Source organism: Procambarus clarkii, chromosome 52 (assembly GCF_040958095.1).
Source record: "Procambarus clarkii isolate CNS0578487 chromosome 52, FALCON_Pclarkii_2.0, whole genome shotgun sequence".
Taxonomy (NCBI): Eukaryota; Metazoa; Arthropoda; class Malacostraca; order Decapoda; family Cambaridae; genus Procambarus; species Procambarus clarkii.
Window position 1 is genome coordinate 23757933 of NC_091201.1, and position 20202 is coordinate 23778134.

General features: G+C 42.0%; 2 protein-coding genes across 7 annotated transcripts; one reads left to right on the plus strand and one right to left on the minus strand.

The window, feature by feature from the left end:
• Nucleotides 1-263: 263 nt before the first annotated feature.
• Nucleotides 264-8703, minus strand: LOC123763653 (uncharacterized). 6 transcript variants are annotated; one of them, XM_045750914.2, is made up of 5 exons: nt 8416-8458; nt 6718-6951; nt 6413-6605; nt 4660-4885; nt 264-1860 (listed from the first exon to the last, which is right to left on the minus strand). In XM_045750914.2, the coding sequence occupies exons 3-5, from the start codon at nt 6590-6592 to the stop codon at nt 386-388; spliced, it is 1881 nt and encodes a 626-aa protein (XP_045606870.2). In that variant the 5' UTR covers nt 6593-6605; nt 6718-6951; nt 8416-8458; the 3' UTR covers nt 264-385. The 6 variants fall into 6 exon arrangements, with proteins under 6 accessions (XP_045606870.2, XP_045606871.2, XP_069160434.1 ...); XM_045750915.2 differs by lacking the exons at nt 6718-6951; nt 8416-8458 and adding an exon at nt 8611-8703; XM_069304333.1 differs by lacking the exons at nt 6718-6951; nt 8416-8458 and adding an exon at nt 8463-8550.
• Nucleotides 8704-17618: 8915 nt separating this feature from the next.
• LOC123763652 (cytochrome b5) lies at nt 17619-19289 on the plus strand. The gene is made up of 3 exons (XM_045750912.2): nt 17619-17766; nt 18276-18525; nt 18659-19289. The coding sequence occupies exons 2-3, from the start codon at nt 18280-18282 to the stop codon at nt 18866-18868; spliced, it is 456 nt and encodes a 151-aa protein (XP_045606868.1). The 5' UTR covers nt 17619-17766; nt 18276-18279; the 3' UTR covers nt 18869-19289.
• Nucleotides 19290-20202: the final 913 nt, after the last annotated feature.

Below are 20202 nucleotides of genomic sequence, written 5' to 3' on the forward strand. Positions count from 1 at the left end.
CTGCACAAAAATGAGAATAAACAGTCACAGCAACATGTACTATAGACACACAAATAAAGACACAACATGTACTATAAAGACACACAAATAAAGACACAACATGTACTATGTTACAAAATCAGCTTCTGAACATGACTGAATCTGCCATATTAGCACTAGGTAGGGAGTCGTGTGTTGTTTTTCTTTCCTGTTTTTTTTTTTTTACTGCTGGCTAAGGTTTAAGAATGATAATTCTGTAAAATAAGTGAAATCAAAATATCATACAGTAGTCTACATTTTATTTAAATAAACTAAATTATTTAGCATAATTCTTATAACAAAGTATAAACAAAAGTTATTTATAACATAGCATACATAAATTATTATTTGTATTACTCCCAGATAATCAGAGCGGCAACAATGACATTAACTGTGTAGTAGTATGATGCAGGTGACTGAGAGAGGCTGGTGTAGTTGAAGAGTTAGCTTCAAAATTCAATATCCTATAGACAAGATGTGCCTGTCTCAGGACTGCTGGAGTGAGAGTCACTGGCGTGGACGGTAGTTCAAGTTCTGTTACTCTTCTCTCTAAAGCAGCTTTTAATGACAGCACAACTGATGGATTTGGACCCTCTAATGAAAGACACGTATGACTGCCTTTTGTTGAGCATTGAACATCAATGCAGTCATCATGATACCACAGGGAAATTTTATGTAGTGTTTTCTCACCATTTGTGTCTTCAGAGCATGGTGGTGGTATAAAGCTGAGCAAGTCCCCAAATAAGGATGTAATTTTCTCATGAGTTATGCATGATGTAGAAACTTTGCAAAAAGGAGTTGGGCCCTTATTTATAATAGATTTGGAACTTGCATAGGCTTTTTCGTCTAATATTTTACGAAAGACAATGCTAGGGTTTTGTGAAGAGAGATTTGCGGTAGTCAAGTTACGCTGGCACGTCACGAAATGAAATATATCAATTTTTGTTTCACACGCAAATACCTGACATATTGGGCGAAATGATGAGAAATGCTCTAAGACCAAGTAACATTGTATACTTTTGCTACCTAGACTTTTATTAAGATTTAATGGAGGTAAGGCTACAGACATACACATATCTGTTTTGAAGCAATCCTTATCAAGTTTTGCACTTATAAAATGATCACCATTAGATCTAGGGATTACCAAACAAAGTCTCCACCACTTTCCATCTAAATCAATATTGGTTCTTTGTTTACGAAACTGTATATTTGCAAGATAAGAACTCCGTTCTTCAATATTGTGTTCCACTCTAACACTTGTTGAAAATAAAGGTAATTGTGGTTCTGCTAAAAGTCTATGTGCCAAACTCAACTGTCGAAGATACAAATCCAGAGTACAAATTCTTTTCCCTTCAGCATCCATGAGTTCTGAGCAATGCTGAATGCCTGTCATCATCCCTTCAATTGTGTGAGGCAGTTCACTATCAATCAACCTGAAATTTACCTTGTGATTGTCACTCTTACTTCCAGCAGTTAGAACTTTCCAAGAGCACCTATACATTCGACCATCGCACGTAAGCATTTCAACGAGATCCACATCTTTACAAGTGATCTTTATAACTCCACAATAAGGCAATTCATGGCATTTCACTTCTGTTTGATCTCTTACAAAATAAACATGACATAACCAGCATGATATACCATCAGAGAAAACCAGAGCATTGTTCTGACCATAGCATGTCAATGCAAGTGTTGAAAGAGCCTCTAAATGCCAAACTAAGCTGCCCTTGTTATTTGTTCCATCTCTTTTAATTGAAGCGTGTAGTCCTGAAGATGGTGTTGGCCGGCCAATGGCCATCAATGCTTCTTTGCCAACGACTACAATGGCAGATGAATCACCAACTGTAACAATGAAAAAGAAAATTAATATTCTGATCGTTTTACTAGAATAAAAGAGGAAACATTATATGTACGTACCTACCGTGTGACTATCTTGAGGTTCTTGAGATGATTTCGGGGCTTTTTTTTTTTTTTAGTGTCCCCGCGGCCCGGTCCTCGACCAGGCCTCCAACCCCAGAAAGCAGCCCGTGACAGCTGACTAACACCCAGGTACCTATTTTACTGCTAGGTAACAGGGGCATAGGGTGAAAGAACTCTGCCCATTGTTTCTCGCCGGCGCCTGGGATCGAACCCAGGACCACAGAATCACAAGTCCAGCGTGCTGTCCGCTCGGCCGACCGACTAAAGGATCATTTGCTGCATTGTTTGTTTACTTTGACAACCTTGCAGTTGTTTGTTTTGCTTTACTTCCTTTGTGGAGGTTTGTTTTTTAGGTGAGGGGTGATAACTAGTCCCCCTCCTACTCCCTATGCCTCTGTGAGAGGGCCAAGTTTTGGCCTTTGGTCTCCAATAGGCTATTAAGGCCTCCTAGGGCTGATGTGACTTGTATGTGTGGAACTATCTCCATGATGCTAGCTACAGCATCATGGAGATGCTGAAAGGAATGTGGAGAAAGCCACATTGCCTTCTGATGTTGTGGAAAAAATACAAAAAAATTACCATTTTTGTTTGGCCATAGTGAAGTAAAGAAATATGGATTATCACATATTTTGAAGGATAATTTTTAACTTAACTATTTGTAATAAAGTTTTTTTATCACTGATATCACTAATAAATTTTGCCTGGGGGTGGAGGCCTGGTCGAGGACCAGGCCGCAGGGTCACTAAAAGCCCCGAAATCCTCTCAAGATAACCTCAAGATAACTTAGTACTTAGGTCATACCCCTCCACTAATTACAGCTGGCCACCATCAACAATCATCAGGTCCCCCATGTCAACAATCATCAGTTCTCCTGATGTCAGACATGTCTGACATGCTTCCTGAGATGCCAATCCTTTGAGCCACAAATATTTTAGGTAAGTGTTCGACATTCTTTGGACTTTGTCCTGTTGGGGTCCATTTACTTGCATGTCATTGAAATCTTCAGTATTTGCTTCATGTACATGTGCTTACACGCCACACCTGTGTGGAATTTGGTAACTACAGTATTCCATTCGAAATGCACGTGCTTAGAGCAGCCCTTCCCTAGGCACTCGTTTGATGTTACCCTGCCATGACAGGATTACTTCCCTGGTGGGTTTGGGTGTTCATCCCATAGAGCAGGAGCAGGGAAATGCACCCCTCCAGCCTTGCCCTGAGTAGTGCCAAGATACTTGACTCCTCTGTAAGGCTCTGAGGTTGGGGCATTCTGAGATTACTGATCAAAAGATGCATAAGGTTTGCATGCTTGTATAGTTTCAGTATGGATACTGAAGGCCACTCCAGACCAACAACCAGAGTGCAACTCCATAGTCTCCCAAGACTGATAGATGCCTACCACTACTACTACTACTACAGTTTCAGTTCATCTAGCAAGAGTCCCTAGTGCCTGGGTGCCCTGCATGATCTTTACCTTTAAACCTTGACAAGTCCTGCAGGTCTTTGGTATGGACTGTCATTTATCGGCCCACCAAGCCTATACTTGTTTCTTGCCAGTTAAAGAGATGTCCACCAGTTTTGTATAAAAATATTCATAATTTACACTGTCTTCCTCAGCAGCCTGTGAGATGGATATTACCCTCTATTACCCGAGGCAGGTAATGTTTGGGTTCACTAGGCCTTTATTTTTAGTTGGAGCCTCCATTTATTGATTTTCTTTTGTTTTTGTAGTAATGAGAACACATGCAGCAGCCATTTTGGTTTCACTTGCCTATTTTTGTTTACTGCTTGGTGCTTGAGTGTAGTTGCCTTGGAGATGGCTCTTTTTAAATTTTTAGGGATTTGTTTTTTAGGGATTAGGGATTTGGGGTGTATTCCATTGTAGGACCAGTTGGTTTATTCTCTTTGGTTTAATGTTCACCACTGTCTGTCTGTCCGTCTGGCATGGTTCAACGGACTTCTTGTATCCCACCTTGCCTTTATTCTGGGCTCCAGGTCATCTAAGGGTTTTGAAGTCTAGGCTGCAATTTGTAGTGGGGGTGGCTCGGCCTTCCGTGTGAATCACCCCTGCCTTGTTAGCACGGACGAGAGCTGAGCCATTGCTTCTGACCTGGGATCTGTAGCTTTCTAATTCTCTGGGGTGTATTATTTTGTTATTTTTTACTGTTATTTTCAAGTCAGGAGCTTCTGACTCTGGTCTATGACCATCTTCATGATACCTGAATGGCTGAGCTCTTGATCTATGTTTTTTATTGCAGAGGCAGCATGAGATTCCTTATTGCTTTTTTTTGTTTCTCTTTGATGTCTGTCTCAATTTCAGTGGTCTTGTCCTTCTTGGACAAGAGTCAGTTTCTTGGAAGTCAGTTTCTCTATGAGGCGCAGGGAGTTTGGGGAAACAACAAAACAAGAAAAAACCCATCCATAAGCATAGTGCGACAAAACAAGCCACTACTTTAAAGAAAATTTGTTACCCTGGTTTAACAAGGCAAAACGATCATTTGAAGTATTATTTAAGAGCTAGCTGGAAAGTAACGATACATAGATTATATCCTCTGCAGTGAGCGAGCTGCAAGCAATAGCAATATTATTAGCACATTCACAAAATTAATGTTGACACCACAGACCTCATGGTATGTGGTGCAAGAACAGCATGCATAATGGCTCAGTAAAAATGCCTAACCACAAGATAAACTAAAATATAACTTTAAACTTTATGCTACATACCTTCCACAATGCCAGCCCAAACTACAGGCTGAGCTAAATGACAAAGTGTGACCAGGTATCCCGGTAGTTTTGAGTGGGCAGCCATAACTGATCCAGAGGTACAAACTATTAATACAGCTGAAGGTGTCCTCACATAGGATTCCCTGCTTCCACTGCTGACAGTCTTACCAAATACTGCCACCTCAGTCACCAAGTTCATGCAAACTGGATACAATTTCCCACCAGTCTGTAAAGTGTAATGGTAAAAATTAGCACTGAATGTAATGAAATGCTCTTTTCTTGTGAGGGCCCCAAGCTTATCTCTGGCAGCACCAAATCTTAGCCCAATACACCAGGATTTTAAAGACCCATCAATCACCTACTGGAAGCTAGAATCAGAACCTGGTTCACTTTACAAGACAAGGATCAGTGGCCAACAATAAAACTGCAAAACCCAGTAGAAAGCATAGAGGCTATAAAACAAGTGATTGCTTGAAGGAAAATAGGCACCCTTAGCTAATTATAGCAAAGGATCGTTGCCGCAGGGCAAATACTCTGACTGTCGATATGCTTGACAGTCACCAGATGGCAATCCAGGTCACCTGAGGTCTCAGCCAGCCTCCTCCCCCCTCACTCAATAGCTTTCCCCTTGATAGTGGTCAGCCTTAAAAAAAAAAAAAAAGCCAGCATTGAGTGTAATGAAATGCCAATTTCTAGGTGAGCCCAATGGCTCCTTGTAGATAACATTTCCAATGTGTGTATTGTCTAACAGATGCCATCAGTCATGGAGTTCTCTGGCCAACCGGGGAACAAGAACCAGGTTCTGGCTTGTGGTCCATATTGTAAGCCATATGGTAAGCCACATGAGCATGCAGCTACCTCTGTCAACTGCCTCTAGATGACAGCAAAGCCATCACCCAAAGAAAACATAAAAGCCAGCAGTGAATGTAATGAAATGCCAGATTCTGGCCGAGCCCCAGTGGCTCCATGAAGCTACCATCTCTGATGTAGGTGAACCAATCGCAGAGTCTTGTGAGTACACCTATGCTGCTTGCAGTGCCAACACCACCACCACAAGCATGAATCCAACCTATAGCAAAGCTACACTGGCTGGGAGATATGTAAAGGGTGACACAAACAGTTGAACTTTAGGTCAACCTTCCCTCAATTTCCCTATGCAACATCACACAGAATCATTCAGCAGGATGAGATACTGACACAGCAGACCTCTGCCTAGTAACACCTAGTAAAGTATAGATCAATTTTAAACAAGCCAGGGCTTATATTTCTAGTATTATCATTATATCTAATTAACTTGATTTAATTAGATTTCTATCCATAAACAATCTGCTAAAAACTAGAATCTTTGCATTAGACCAGTCAAATGGATATACAAAATTACAAAGATGACAGAACAATGCATTTAACGCCTATCCCGACCTCACACTATTGGTGTTGTCCAATCCATTTGATCAAGGACTTTCTAGAGTGACCAATGTACACTTTATTACAGTTTTGTAAGGTATTTGACAGACATGTCCACTAGTTAAATTAGGGGGAACTTTTTATTATCATATATTTTGCTGTTCTCACATTTTTAAAATCTACATTGATATTAAGAGGTAATAAGCCATCCTCTGAATAGTAATAATAATAACTGGGAGTAAATAAAACATGATTTTCTGAAGAAAAAATATAAAATAATAAAAGTTTGAAATATTATATTTTTCAGTTTGATTTACTATGTGTACTATAATTAAATTATATACTGTACCTTATTTTTTGTCACTACAACTGCACCCAAAGATTCTATTTTGTTCTTGGTGTTATCTCTACTGGATATCCATTGCAGGCACAGTCCTAATGGTGTAATTACAAGTTTCAAATCGCATCCCACAAGCTGGCATTTCGACACAACTCTATCAGATAATGAAAGTGTGCTGACAGGCTGCATTCTGAATGGGTTCCTGGTGAATAAATAGCAAACAATTATGTAGCTTTTAACAAAGTCTATAGTAATGTGATACTGAAAGTTTCAATACAAAATCTATAATTCATAACAACAGAGGTAGAACTTACCAGATCACATCACTTTGAAGTTGACTAAGAGTTCCCCAGTTTAACAAAGTAAACACTTCTGATTATTTTTTTTTAAATCTATTTACTGTACAATGAAAACTGAGGCTATTCTTGCTGCCATTTTATATTAAAATCCACTGCTGAATATAATGAAACACCTTTCTGGTAAATCCTTTGGTGGCTCCTTGAATTACCCACCGTGATACCTCCAAGCCTTGGAGGTATCATGAACATCTGCCAATAGACCAGTATCAGAATCTGACTCCGATCAAAAGAGACAAGGGAAGGCCCATGGATAAGTAGATCAAACCAGAACAAAATATAACTCACCAGAAAGGTAGAGTACACCAAAACAAGCACCTGCATGGAAAACATTGGTAACCTTGAAACAAACTATCTGCACATTTGTTGCTCAGAACCAATCACTAGTTAGTAACACTCATCCCAATGGCAGCCTTGACAATTCCTAAACCCAACTGGCTGCCCCAGTCAGCAAATGACTGGGGACAAAAATCCAAGAAAGGAGAAGGGAGGACAAGACCAATCCTAGACAATGAAGAGAGAAAAAGATAAAAGTACCAAGTCACCTCATATTGCTGCTGAGGAGATCAACCACCGACCAGAAAAAAACAGAAGCATTAGGTGAAAGGAAATGTACCCAACCACTTCTTTTCCACCTAGGGATCAAACTCAGAATTCCTGATTGTGAGTTAAGATTGTAGCCACTGTACTACAGGACTGGCTACTGTATACCAAGAAACATGACTTGTCAATTTATTAAATCATTCACACTCTATAGGCATTAATTGCCCAGACTAACAATTAATCAGTCTTCATTGAGTAGGGTTCTTTTTGTTTGTATTACCCAGTTGTTTGTATGATGTCATCATACATTATCTATTTGTACCTGTTTCATCAGTGTACAGTATTAAGTAAAATCTTACCATCAGTGAGAGTGTAACACGATGTTCTTGTTGACTCGGGCAGAGAGGTATATGGTTAGAAGTGAAGACGAAGTAAGCCATACATGTCTTTGTCAGTCAGGCTTATGAAATGTAATCTGATCCCAAACTAGGCTAATTACCTATCATGAAAAAAGAACGAAAACTAATAGAAACTTCCCCTCCATACCACACACAGGCTACACTGGAAGATTCATCTTTTGACACTTTGCAGGTCATGGTAGTTCAGTCGGGTTCATTGTCGACTCACAGTCAAGAATTCCGGGTTCGAATCCTTGGCGGGACAGAAATGGTTGGGCACATTTCCTGTCACCTAATGCCCCTGTCAACCTAGCACTTATAGCATTTCGGATATAAGTCTAACATGTACTGTATGAACTGACTGCTTGTCCACCCGACACAATGAATTAATATTATTATTACTTGAAGACCCTAGACGGTAAGACGCCAGGATTTCTCCACACCCACGGGCAGCCAAATAAATTCATAACCTATCAACAGAACACACCCCCATGCCTGCCCCGTTACGAAACTATAGGTTGGTAATTATTTTTATTATGATAATTATTATGACGTTACATCTTCCAGTGGAGCAAAGCCACTCGACCACAACGTCCTAAAAGCACCTTGAAGTCAGAATCTCCTCTTCCTTACAAAACTCATTTCGAAAAAAATGTAAAAATCCATCAATATTAGTATTGTGTGTTGGAGGAAGAGAGCACAGAGCCATATATACCCCGGTCCCAGTAGAAGCAAGTTGCCTTGGACCTAACTCTTGTTTACCTTCAGTTTGGCGGACTCTTTCAATCATGAGAACAAATCCTCAATCCGGATTCACATTCAGATTCCCGATGTTGCTGTAAGTATGAACAAATCCACAGTATTATGGATTTTAAGATATTAAGTATCTCTGGGAACTTTCATTACTTACTTGCTTAGCGGAATGAATTGTGAGGTTCAGTCCCTGAGCCCATTATGTGCCTGTGTGACCCTTCCACTGCCACCCACAAGATGAGTATGGGTGCATAATAAATGATAAGATAAGATGTTTATTCAGGTAAAAGTACTTACATTGAAAATGAATTACATACATTGGAAATTAAAATTGTGTATCTTTATACCAACACAGTTCTTTAGTTGTTAAGTTGTTATATGTCCTTTATCATGACAAGTACTGGATCAACATATTTAAAGATCATATTGGAATAGAATAATAATAGTAATAATGCTTCCTACTAAGAAACATGTTTACAAATATATATTTGTACTTTTTCGTGTCATCATCAAAAATACAAACATTCATGAAAGGACAGTAGCAATTACTTCCACTGAAAAGAATGACTGAACATTAACAGTAAAAAGAGTAAACACTACAGGTGACTTAACACTAAGCACATTGAACACGTGAACAAAATATCAAGTCAGCGTAAGGTAAACAGGTAGTAATAACTCGAGTGACGCACAGAACTTGTCAGATGGCATTATAACGAGTGACAAACGCAGGCCGGGCGGCGTCAGACAATTATGAGTGGGAAAAGTACCATGCAGTTGCCGACACAACAGTACAGAGTATTTAATGAGGAGGCATTTCCACCTGGGGTTCCCACCAGAGACTCCGCGCAACACAAAGGCGTGCAGGGGAACGAGGAGGGCTTGTTCGTTGCGTACGTGAAGTGAACATTGTCTTTGGAAAAGCCTTCCCTTCCCTTGGGAAGGGAAGGGAAGGCTTTACCCTTTACCCTTCCCTTCACAAGGGAAGGGGAAAGCGCCAAGCCATTACGACTATATAGCATATATAGTTACCGGGCGTCTGTCGGCCTGGCACCGCTGATGTGGATGTTGGTTTGCCTTAACTAGAATTGAATCTGACTAGGAAAGTGTTGAGTGGATTACCGAAAACTTTCATGTTGGGGCTTACCTTTTTGTAACAAAATAGTTGAGAAAACCACAAATAATATCGTCACATTTGTAGTTGATGCAAAGATTAAAACTTCTAAAGTCAAAAAGGATTGACTGGCCTTTCAGCAGTCACTGAAAGTTGTTTAACAAGTAGAAGCTGCGATAATAAAATGCAAATCGTACCTGAGGAATAATCAAATAACATTTGGTTTCAAAGAAATTAAAGTTGTTATTCAACTGTACAAGTCTCTAGTGCGCTCCAATCTGGATTACTGTATCCAAGAATGGATTCCTCATCTTCAGAAGGACATATCCGAAGGTGAATAACTTTGGAGAAAGTTAATCACAGAACGATTAACTAAGTCAACTCTCATACCAGGAACAGTTGAGGGCCACAAGACTAACACTATATTATTAAATTATAACACTGCAAACCAGACATGACAGGGCTGATCTCATCAAAATGTAAAAATATTAAACAAGTTTGAGGCTATTAATCCAGATATATAATACAATAATTATTTAGCTATTAAATGTGTTGTAGTTAACATTTAAAACGGTCAAATGTAACACATACAAAGGACAATAGCTTCAATCTCAACTCTCTCTCTCTCTCTCTCCGAGGCTCATAATAAATTTAATTCAGGATCCGGCGCACCAATACACTGCATTGTTCTCTGTGGTGTGTTTCTGCTCGAGCCCCACCCTCGGGCCTTCCGACACAAGCCTAAAGTATTTTCAAAGTCCAAAGTAAGACCTAATACATTTGTTTTATCATACGAGTAAGACAATATTTAGATACAGAAAAGGTCTGATGAATTACTTTTCGTTGTTTCTATCTTGCAGAGTTTTATTCTGATTCCTTATGTTTAAATATATATGTTTGCATATTCATGTTCTCAAAAGAACAAAAATTAGAATCTGTTGATTCCACAAGAGCATCTTGAAGATTGCTCGGTGGTCACACGTCCAGAGGAGCATGCAACGGCAGAATGTGTAAAAATGTAAACGACGGTTCAACATGAGATAATAAATACTTCCAAAGGGTCACCTTTGAGGGCACCTTGCACACGACTGTCAGGTCAAGCCTGTAGACAAAACAATTTCTAGCCATCCGTTCCCACCATGTCTCCCGGCCTGCCGATAATTATCTCCTCTGCATGAACCATGGCGTTAGGCGGGGCTTGACGGAACAAAAAAGCGTGCTGCGTCATAGCTCCTGTGAGGGGCCATCCCACCGGACGTGCCTTGTAACTGGTCAAATCTGCTTTTGACCAGCTGTAGCCTGAAGTCCACCTGTACCAGGTGGACCACTCGGCCTTAACTCGCCTCCACATGAGCCGTTGGATCGCTATACGTATCAGCTGTACCGTATTATAACATCCAACACCATGACTCGCTATCCATTTGGTTATGAAGTGTTGTGCTTACTATTTTCCAACCCCGTTGAAAAAAAAATCCATTTCAGCGGTATTTCAAAAACAATTGAAGTGTACCCTTGAATTTCGTTTACAAAAAAAAAACAATTCTTCAGACCATTTCTAAGAAAATGTTTTCAGCATTCATTTTTTTATAATTTAAACCAACGATTTATAATACATTAAAATTATAACTTGAGAATACTCACTGTTTAGGACAAAGGTTCACTTGCCAGTTTACAAGTTAACTATTACTGGAACCTTAAAATGGTTTCAGACCATCACAAATATCTAGATAACTATCCAGGTGGTTTGACAGGGCGGTTGATTACTCGTGGTAATAGATTTGCTCTGGGGACGGGCTCCTCTCAATTGGCTTCGATGAGGACAGAAAGTCAGCGGCTTGTCAAAGTTCACCCCATTTGTCCTGATGAGCCCTGATGATTTTATCTATTTGGATCGTAAAATTTAGCAGTGTTTTCGAAGTTACGGCTTCAGCAGGTAGGCGGTTCCGTGGTTTTATAATCCTATGGATATAAAATAATCAGTTTTCTGTCCTACATTGTGGCTTGTTGAGCTTGAAACAGTTTCTACTCATTTGTGATACATGACCTTTAGACGTAATTGTCTGGATCAATATCCTCCAAATTGTTCAGTATTTTAAACGTCTCGATACGTTCTGCCTTGTTATGTCTGGTTTTGTCTTGTTAGCCTTGTGGCCCTCAACTGTCCCTGGCATGAGTGTAGAATTATTTTATCCCCTTGTTTTGAACTTTCTCCAAAGCAAGATATGTTTTTCTGAAGATGAGGTCTATAATATGCTTGAATACAATACTACAAGTGGGGCTATACCAGAGATTTATACAGTTGAATAATTACCTTCATTTCCCTGAAATCAAAGTAACGTCTGACTATTCCTAGATTTGGTTGACTTTTTTTTCTGCAGTTCCTACTTGTTGTGAAACTTTCAGTGATTTCTAGAGTTTGACTCCAAGGTTCTTTTCTTCATCAATTTGCTATAAAGTAATGTTGTAGATTTGTTTGTGTTGGCTTGTTATGCCCCACATGCAAGGTCTTGCATTTTTCGATATTAAAAAGCATCTGATAATCTTCCAACCACTTGTGAAGCTCGTTGTAAGGCCTCAGTATCATTTTCACTACCAACTTTACCATAAATCTTAGTCTCATCTGCAAATTTGATGATGTGGTTTGTAATAATTTACTCTATGGCATTGATGTATATGACAAAAAGGGTTGGCCCCAATATGGAATCTTGCGGTACCCCACTCACCATATTTCTCCAGTCAGATTCATTTCAGTTTACGACGACCCTTTGCTTTCGTTGTTTTTTTAACAGTTGTTTTATCATTTTATTCATTCTTGTTATGTACCTGATTTTACATGAGGCCTCAATCTCTCTTGGGGCCTCGATGAGGACATGAAGCCGGCGGCTTGTCAGCTTTATACTTCTTGTTATATAGAACAGGTTGTGCTTGCCATGTACAGTGTTATATTGACCTGGTTGAGCTTGCAAATACTCCTTGTTGTATAGAACAGGCTGCTTGCCATATACATTTTGTTATATAGAACAGGTTGTGCTTGCCACATAGATTTGGTCGTCAGAGTCACGTGACACAAGATAACTCGCGATAATACAATATATATATTATAATTTAATATGATATACAAACTGTAATAAAAATTCTTGGACTCTGGGACCTCTGGGCCATAATTCATCGAACATTTACCCAACTATTTACAAAACCGATACATCGTTCCTTCATCACGGCGGCTTTGTTTACACTGATTAAACAGTTTACGAACCTGGAAATTTCACAACATCCTAGCGCTTCGGAACGCATGCACTCATAAATACAAACTCACCATGACTGAGGAAAGATATACAGGTTTGGTCCGTTGCTGCGGTAAATGCTTGGCGATTCCTTGGCCTGTGGAGCGTTGGTAGTATGGCACATAACTCCACATTACAAGCATAACAGCTCCTGCTCTCCAAACATTGCTCCTGCTCTCCACACATTGCATTTGTGCTTGGGTCACCGGGAAGAGCGAGACCAACGCCTCACACATACAACACCTCTTGGGCTAAATTGTGAGGAGGAATGGTTGAGGGGAGTGAGAATGTGTCTGTCTGTCTGTATGACTGACTCTTTGTTTAATGTGCGAGTAAGAGCGTAAGATATCCTTTTGGTGCAGTAAGGATGGTGTACTTAACGTCGACACAGTCTTCCACGTCTAGCATATGCTCCAAGCCCGTACGCATACGCACTCGCAAGCACAGACACTCTCACAGCACACACTCTCACAAGCACACACTCTCACAAGCACACACTCTCACAAGCACACACTCTCACAAGCACACATACTAACAAGCACACACTAGTGGAGCCCCACAGGGTTCAGTCCTTGGACCTATCCTGATTCTGATATATGTAAACATGTGTGGTTCAGGACCCCCTGTGTGTTCCACACCTGCTGCAGTGCTCTCAAACACCAATTTACTATAACACTCCACACTGTGAAGAACAAGAACCTTCCACACTGTGAAAAACAAGAACCCTCCACATTGTGAAGAACTGGAACCTTCTACAATGTGAAGCACAAGAATTCTTCACCCTGTGAAGAACAAGAAGTGAGAAAGTCCAAAAAAATTCTACAAAAAGATGATAAATAATTAAGCAATGAAGAGGAACAAATCCAACAACACTAAAAATATAGCAGGATTAGAGGTGACATGATCACAACGTACAAGATTCTGAAGGTTGCAAATGATAGCAGGTTATGCCACATTAGGAAACCTAATGAGTGGACACACAAATGTGTCAGACACAAAACAGATGTATTGAACTGGAAACAGGAAAGTCCATTTCCATTTACAGTTTTGTAAACAATTAGTATATACCAAAAGAGATGATGCATGAGTAATTGCACCAGGTATGCTCGTAGGGTACACCCAGTGCAATATTAACACTTAAATGCAATATTTACTTTAGCACTTACCTAATATTGACTGGAGAATGATAGTATGAGGCTACAAGATGGCCTAGACAGACTGAATGAATGGTCCAACAAATGGCTACTAAAATTTGTTTGTAAAGATATGTAACTTGGAATTACTGGAAGAGGTGTGTGTATAGGACCCACATGCGGGTTTCCGCTGACCATTTGCCGCGGGACAGGCGCGGTTGTCCCCCCTCAACCCTATGATCTCCAGAAGGTAAACATTGCGTCAGCCAAATGCGCACCGGACCTCGGTGCGCCTCACCCCGCTCTCCGACAATTATTTCATGACCCAGACACCCGCACATTCCTCGTCCCTTACTGTACTCGTGCAAGTTTTTCTTCTCCCACACCAAACCTTGACGTCCCCCATAATCCCCCCCCCCCGCACCCCCCACAATAACATCTCTTATCCCCCATTAATTACCACAAGACATTCCTCGCCTTCTGCTGGGCGATGAGAAGATGTGGGGGTTAATGGGGTTATTACTCCTCTCCCCACCGCGCGCTCTCTCTCTCACTCTTCCCCCTCTCACGCTCCCTTCCTCCCTTACACCTCACGTGGAAATATCTTCGGTTTTATTTCGGCGAAGTAAATCATTTTTATTACTAAAAAACATCGGCGGTTCGAGTCTACATTATCGTGGACTCGAACCGCCGACCCCCACAGTGTGAGGCGGAAGCTTTTCCACTTAGCTATCATGGGAAGCTCAATAGGAAAGATTTCAGAGGCAGGAAACCCCTACCCAACTGACATTTTATACTTTCCCCGCCTCCCTCTTAAGCACATCAAAATTAGTGATCCTCGCCCATGTCATATAAATGACACGGATCATTCATATGACAACGCGTCATATAAACATGTTAAATATTTACATATATACAACTGGTGAGATGTGGCGTTAGGTGACGGGCCTCTCATGACTGACTACGCCACTCATGTTGTTGTTATAGATTCAGCTACTGGGAACCAAAAGTTGCTAGTAGCACGGTCTATGGTGAGCCCGTAGTAGACTTGCGTAGCACAGGAGCGGGGCTGTAACTGTCACTCATGATAACACACACTAATGCTCGCTAAACTAGTGTTCACTCACACTATTGCGCGCTAAACTAATGTTCACTCACACTAGAGCAGCCCAACCACTTGGGCTGGACGGTAGAGCGACGGTCTCGCTTCCTGCAAGACGGCGTTCAATCCCCAACCGTCCTAGTGGTTGGGCACCATTCCTTCCCTCCGTCCCATCCCAAATCCTTATCCTAACCCCTTCCAAGTGCTATATAGTCGTAATGGCTTGGCGCTTTTCCCCTGATAATTCCTTCCTTCCTTCACACTAGGGCATGCTAAACTAACGTTCACTCACATTAGTACACATTAAACTAAAAGTCACTCAATAGTGCGCACTAAAATAATGATCATTCACACTAGTGCGCACTAAACCAATGCTCACTCACTAGTGCGCACTAAAATAATGATCTAATGCTCGCACTAATGCGCGCTAAAATAATGCTCACTCACTCACACTAGTGTGCGCTAAACTATAAACTAATGCGCACTCACACCAGTGCGCACTAGAAATGCTCACTCGTATTAGTGTGTGCTAAATTCGCACCATAAACACTGAACTAGCTGGACACCCATATAGTATGTGATTAACTAGCCGCATACTTAGGTTAGTGCACACATGAAATATCTACAGACTCAACTACTCCGCGAACTCCACATACACTAGTACACACTACTCATTCCACATGAGAGCGGAACCAAAGAGCCAGAGCTCAACCCCCGCAAGCACAATTAGGTGAGTACATACACTAGTTCACACTGAAATAGCCCCCACCCCCCCAACACTCACACTAATACACGCTGATCTAGCTCCACAAGCACACTAATACGGATTGAACTAGCCCCACACGCGCACTAGTACCCACTGAACTAAATACACACTCACGCAAGTTCACATTGACCCTGAGAAGGAGACAAAAAAAAACAGGACAGCTCGACAAGGTCACCAATTCACAGATTTTTTTCCTAAAGATCCGTCACGCGATGAGTAAGGTCGTAGTGGTCAAGCCTATCCCGGCACGACTAAAACGCCACTCGCCTTGTAACTCAACACACAGAAAATAGTGTTAGGTTAGGTTAGGATAGGCTGTGAAAAATTATGATGGGTTATGATAGGTTGGGATAGATTAGGATATGTTTGGGTGAGGATAAGTAGGTTTTAGGTTAAGGTAGATTAGTTGTGTGTGTGTAAAAGTCATTCATCCGTGTCAGGCGCTTCGGTGACGACATTCCTGTCCATAATTTGTGCTACCTGAGTCGTCAGGAACACCTGCACACGACACATGCTACCCAGGAGCCTCAGGAACACCTGCACACGACCCATGCTACCCAGGAGCCTCAGAAACACCTGCACACGACACATGCTACCCAGGAGCCTCAGGAACACCTGCACACGACACATGCTACCCAGGAGCCTCAGGAACACCTGCACACGACACATGCTACCCAGGAGCCTCAGGAACACCTGCACACGACACATGCTACCCAGGAGCCTCAGGAATACCTGTCACGCTACCCAGGAACACCTGGCACGCTACCCAGGAGCCTCAGGAACACCTGTCACGCTACCCAGGAGCCTCAGGAACACCTGTCACGCTACCCAGGAGCCTCAGGAACACCTGTCATGCTACCCAGAAACCTCAGGAACACCTGTCATGCTACCCAGGAGCCTCAGAAACACCTGCCATGCTACCCAGAAGCCTCAGAAACACCTGTCATACTACCCAGGAGCCTCAGAAACACCTGTCACGCTAGGAGCATTCCGGAACGAGTCAAGTTTCACCAGTGTGAGAGAGTGAGACAAGGAGGTGCAGCCTCACCTCTCAGTTTGCCACTCTGTGAAGAATGTAACGTTTTGGCCTAACCTGGAGATACGTTCCAACCGCTCCCAGCAAACCCACTTAATTAGCCAATCGACGCCGACGTGTTTACGAAACGTCAATATAACGATGCTTGAAATGTCACTAATACGCCGTATTTTAAGCGGATTATTAGATTCCGCAATATATTTGGACATATTAGGAGGGGGGAGGAATGTGGTGCCGGGTGCGGAGGAGATGTGCGGCGTTAACCCCTTGCGTAAATATTTGTATACAATGCGTAAAAGTGCGCATTAGCCTCTCATCTTACGCGGTCACACCAATGACCTCATCCACTTTCGCATTTTGGGGTTTGTTTGTTGAGTAGTGTTTCTCTCACTATATTAAGCTGGCCAATGTGGAGAGCGCCACACCCCTTTTTCCCGGCTGGCTATTGGTGGAGGAGCGCCCCGTGGCTCCGCCCCCAGCCCCAGGCGGCGCAACCCTCACGTGGAGTCCACGCCAGTGTTGCCACCTTGGGAATATACCTCCACTCTCTCTCTTGCTTTTCCTACCTTTCCTTTTATCGTAAAATGGTATAATTATAAAAGTAGAATTCAGGATCTGCTTCCGATGTTAATTAACAATGCGGCTCCGGGAGATATGTGGTGAGCAGCGGATGGGTTGTGATGGGGCCATGGAGGAAAGTGTGACATTTGCAATCCGCGCCGATGTGTCGTCATGGAGTTCTTGGGTTAGTACTTAAGGAAGCGGCCACTGGCTGCAGAATCAGTCAGCTGGCGGCCTCCCTAAGATTCACTTAGTGATACCTCACGCAAGCAGTGTACATTCATTTTCTTGTGGACAGGCCGAATAATTTTATAATCAAGGTTGGTACGAGTGGAGTGGTCCTGCTCTATTCACCCTTTACACATTGTATATCAGTGGCTAAATGGAAGTTTCTGTTGAACATTTACCAACAGAAGCCAATGTATGTTAGTCTCTGGGAATGTAGTCCTTTCGGGACGTGTTGCTGAGCAGCTCTGATAACGAGCCATGTGTGTGTACTTGTATACATGTTAACGAAACTACTAAAGTGTTGATAAATGTGTAGTGAGACAGAGAACATGGGATTCTCGCTTGTAAAATCCAGTTTTTTTGTTAAATGCAAGATTTTTCCTTGGTATAAGCGAGGTCGCCCTCCCTGGGGAATTTTCCCGTCAGTTCTGAGTTAACACCAAATGATCCTGACTTCTTTTCCGGCACCTGTAACTGATTGTCTCCCATTGGTAAATTAGTGCAGTGAATCAAGATAGGTTTAAATGTGAATAATATAAAGTGTTGTTTAAATGTGAATAATATAGTGTTCATGTGCTTAACTTTGCTGTTATTTCACCAGGAGGATGAAGGAGACACAGGGCGAGGTGCCCCTCTACATGCTGCCTACCAAGGCAATCATCAGCTTCACAGCTCAGGCCTTTGAGCTAGCCAGCCAGAGCTTGGGTTACCGGGATCCTTGTGCTCCTGTCGACGCCTCGCACGGCCTTCAAGACCTTAAAGATGAGGAATCTGGTCTTGATGTATTCTCCCTGAGTCAAGTTGCCAATCACGACACCTGCAATGATTGTTGGATCATCCTTTACGATAAGGTGCGTACTATTGCTTAATTAAAGTTGACCTTCGTGCATATGTATACAAATCTGATAATAACTAAATAAAATAATTATGTAAACAAATATATTCGTGCTGATTTTTAACTGGGATTGATATTGTGGTGAACAGGTGTACGACGTGACGAGGTTCCTGTTAGAGCACCCTGGGGGTGAAGACGTCATCATGGACTATGCTGGTCGGGACGCTACCATTGCTTTCCGCGGGGTTGGCCACTCTGTTCCGGCGCTGCAGGCCCTCGACGACTACCTGGTGGGGATCCTGCCGGGGCACGAGCGTATTTACACCGGTGACGGTCCGTGTCAGTGGAGCACTCTATAGCCGCTGGTGTGAGCGGCTGCGGCTTGCCACATTAGGCTATAACAGCCAGGTGTGGAGTCGACAGCTGTTCTTGTTGTGTCCTCTTGAGAGAATGTCAACACGCGCGGTCCTCGTCGCTGCGCCCTCGCATCTCCAATCCTTGTCTCATGTTCATCTGATTCTCGTTCATGAATGTCACGTCATTATCATCTTCACCGTCATGCATCGTCTTGCCTCCGTCTCCAGGGTGTGTGGAGACGCGGCTCACAGCCATCACAGACTCGAGCTTCCACGAAGCTTCAGTACCTGAGTCATTAAATTGTTCCTAAATCATCATCACTCTCGCTTATGCCATATTTCTATTCTAATTATTCATGCTGTTCATGTTATATCAATGTACATATTAATATATTATTATTTTTGTAATTACACTGTAAGAGTATTCTGCTTTTCATTTATCAGCATTTATATTAGTATATAATTGTGAACATACTAGAGCCCCACACGAGCATGGAACGCAGACCCACGCGCCAGGTGGCACGGGGCTACATTCACAGGTGTTCTCACCTGGTTTACTTCATATATAGCGGTGGGCATATTACAGACACACACGAAATGGGTGTGCGAACTATACCTTGATATTCTGTTAGCTGAAAATATTCCTGAACTAGTTAAAGAGCTTGTTAGGATATACACCAACTGTCCAATTACACTGGATTCCATTTCTCGGTGTACATCCAGAGAAATGTACACGGCGGCGTGTACATTTCTATGCGTGTACATGTTTCCAGAACATGTTATAGGCCTAGTTTCCTATAAAGTTTCCTAGTTTCCTGGAAACTATAAAGATTGATAGGCCTAAAACCCAACACCAAAGTGACCAACCATTTCAATCTTTACGGCTGTTTTCACAATTTAGAATTCTAAGTCACAACCACATGTACACACACACGTACTTTCCTTTAGAAACGTGTGTAAGGAATCATTCAGAACCTTGTATACCACTTGTGTAAGACTAATCCTGGAGTATGCGGCCCCCAGCATGGAGCCCGTACCTTGTCAAGCACAAGACGAAGCTGGAGAAAGTTGAGGTATGCCACTAGACTAGTTCCAGAACTAAGAAGCATGAGTAACGTGAGAAAAAGCTGCGTAAACCGCGCCTCACGTCGCTGAAAGACAGAGCTCAGGGAGACCTGATCACCACATACAAAATTCTCATGGCAATTAACAGGGGTACATAAGGACGGATCACATAGCAAGGGTGGTATTCTTACACAGGTGGAAGCAGAGTACCCTAATGAGCCACAGAGACATTAGAAAGAACTATTTCAGTGTCAGTAGTTAATAAATAGAAT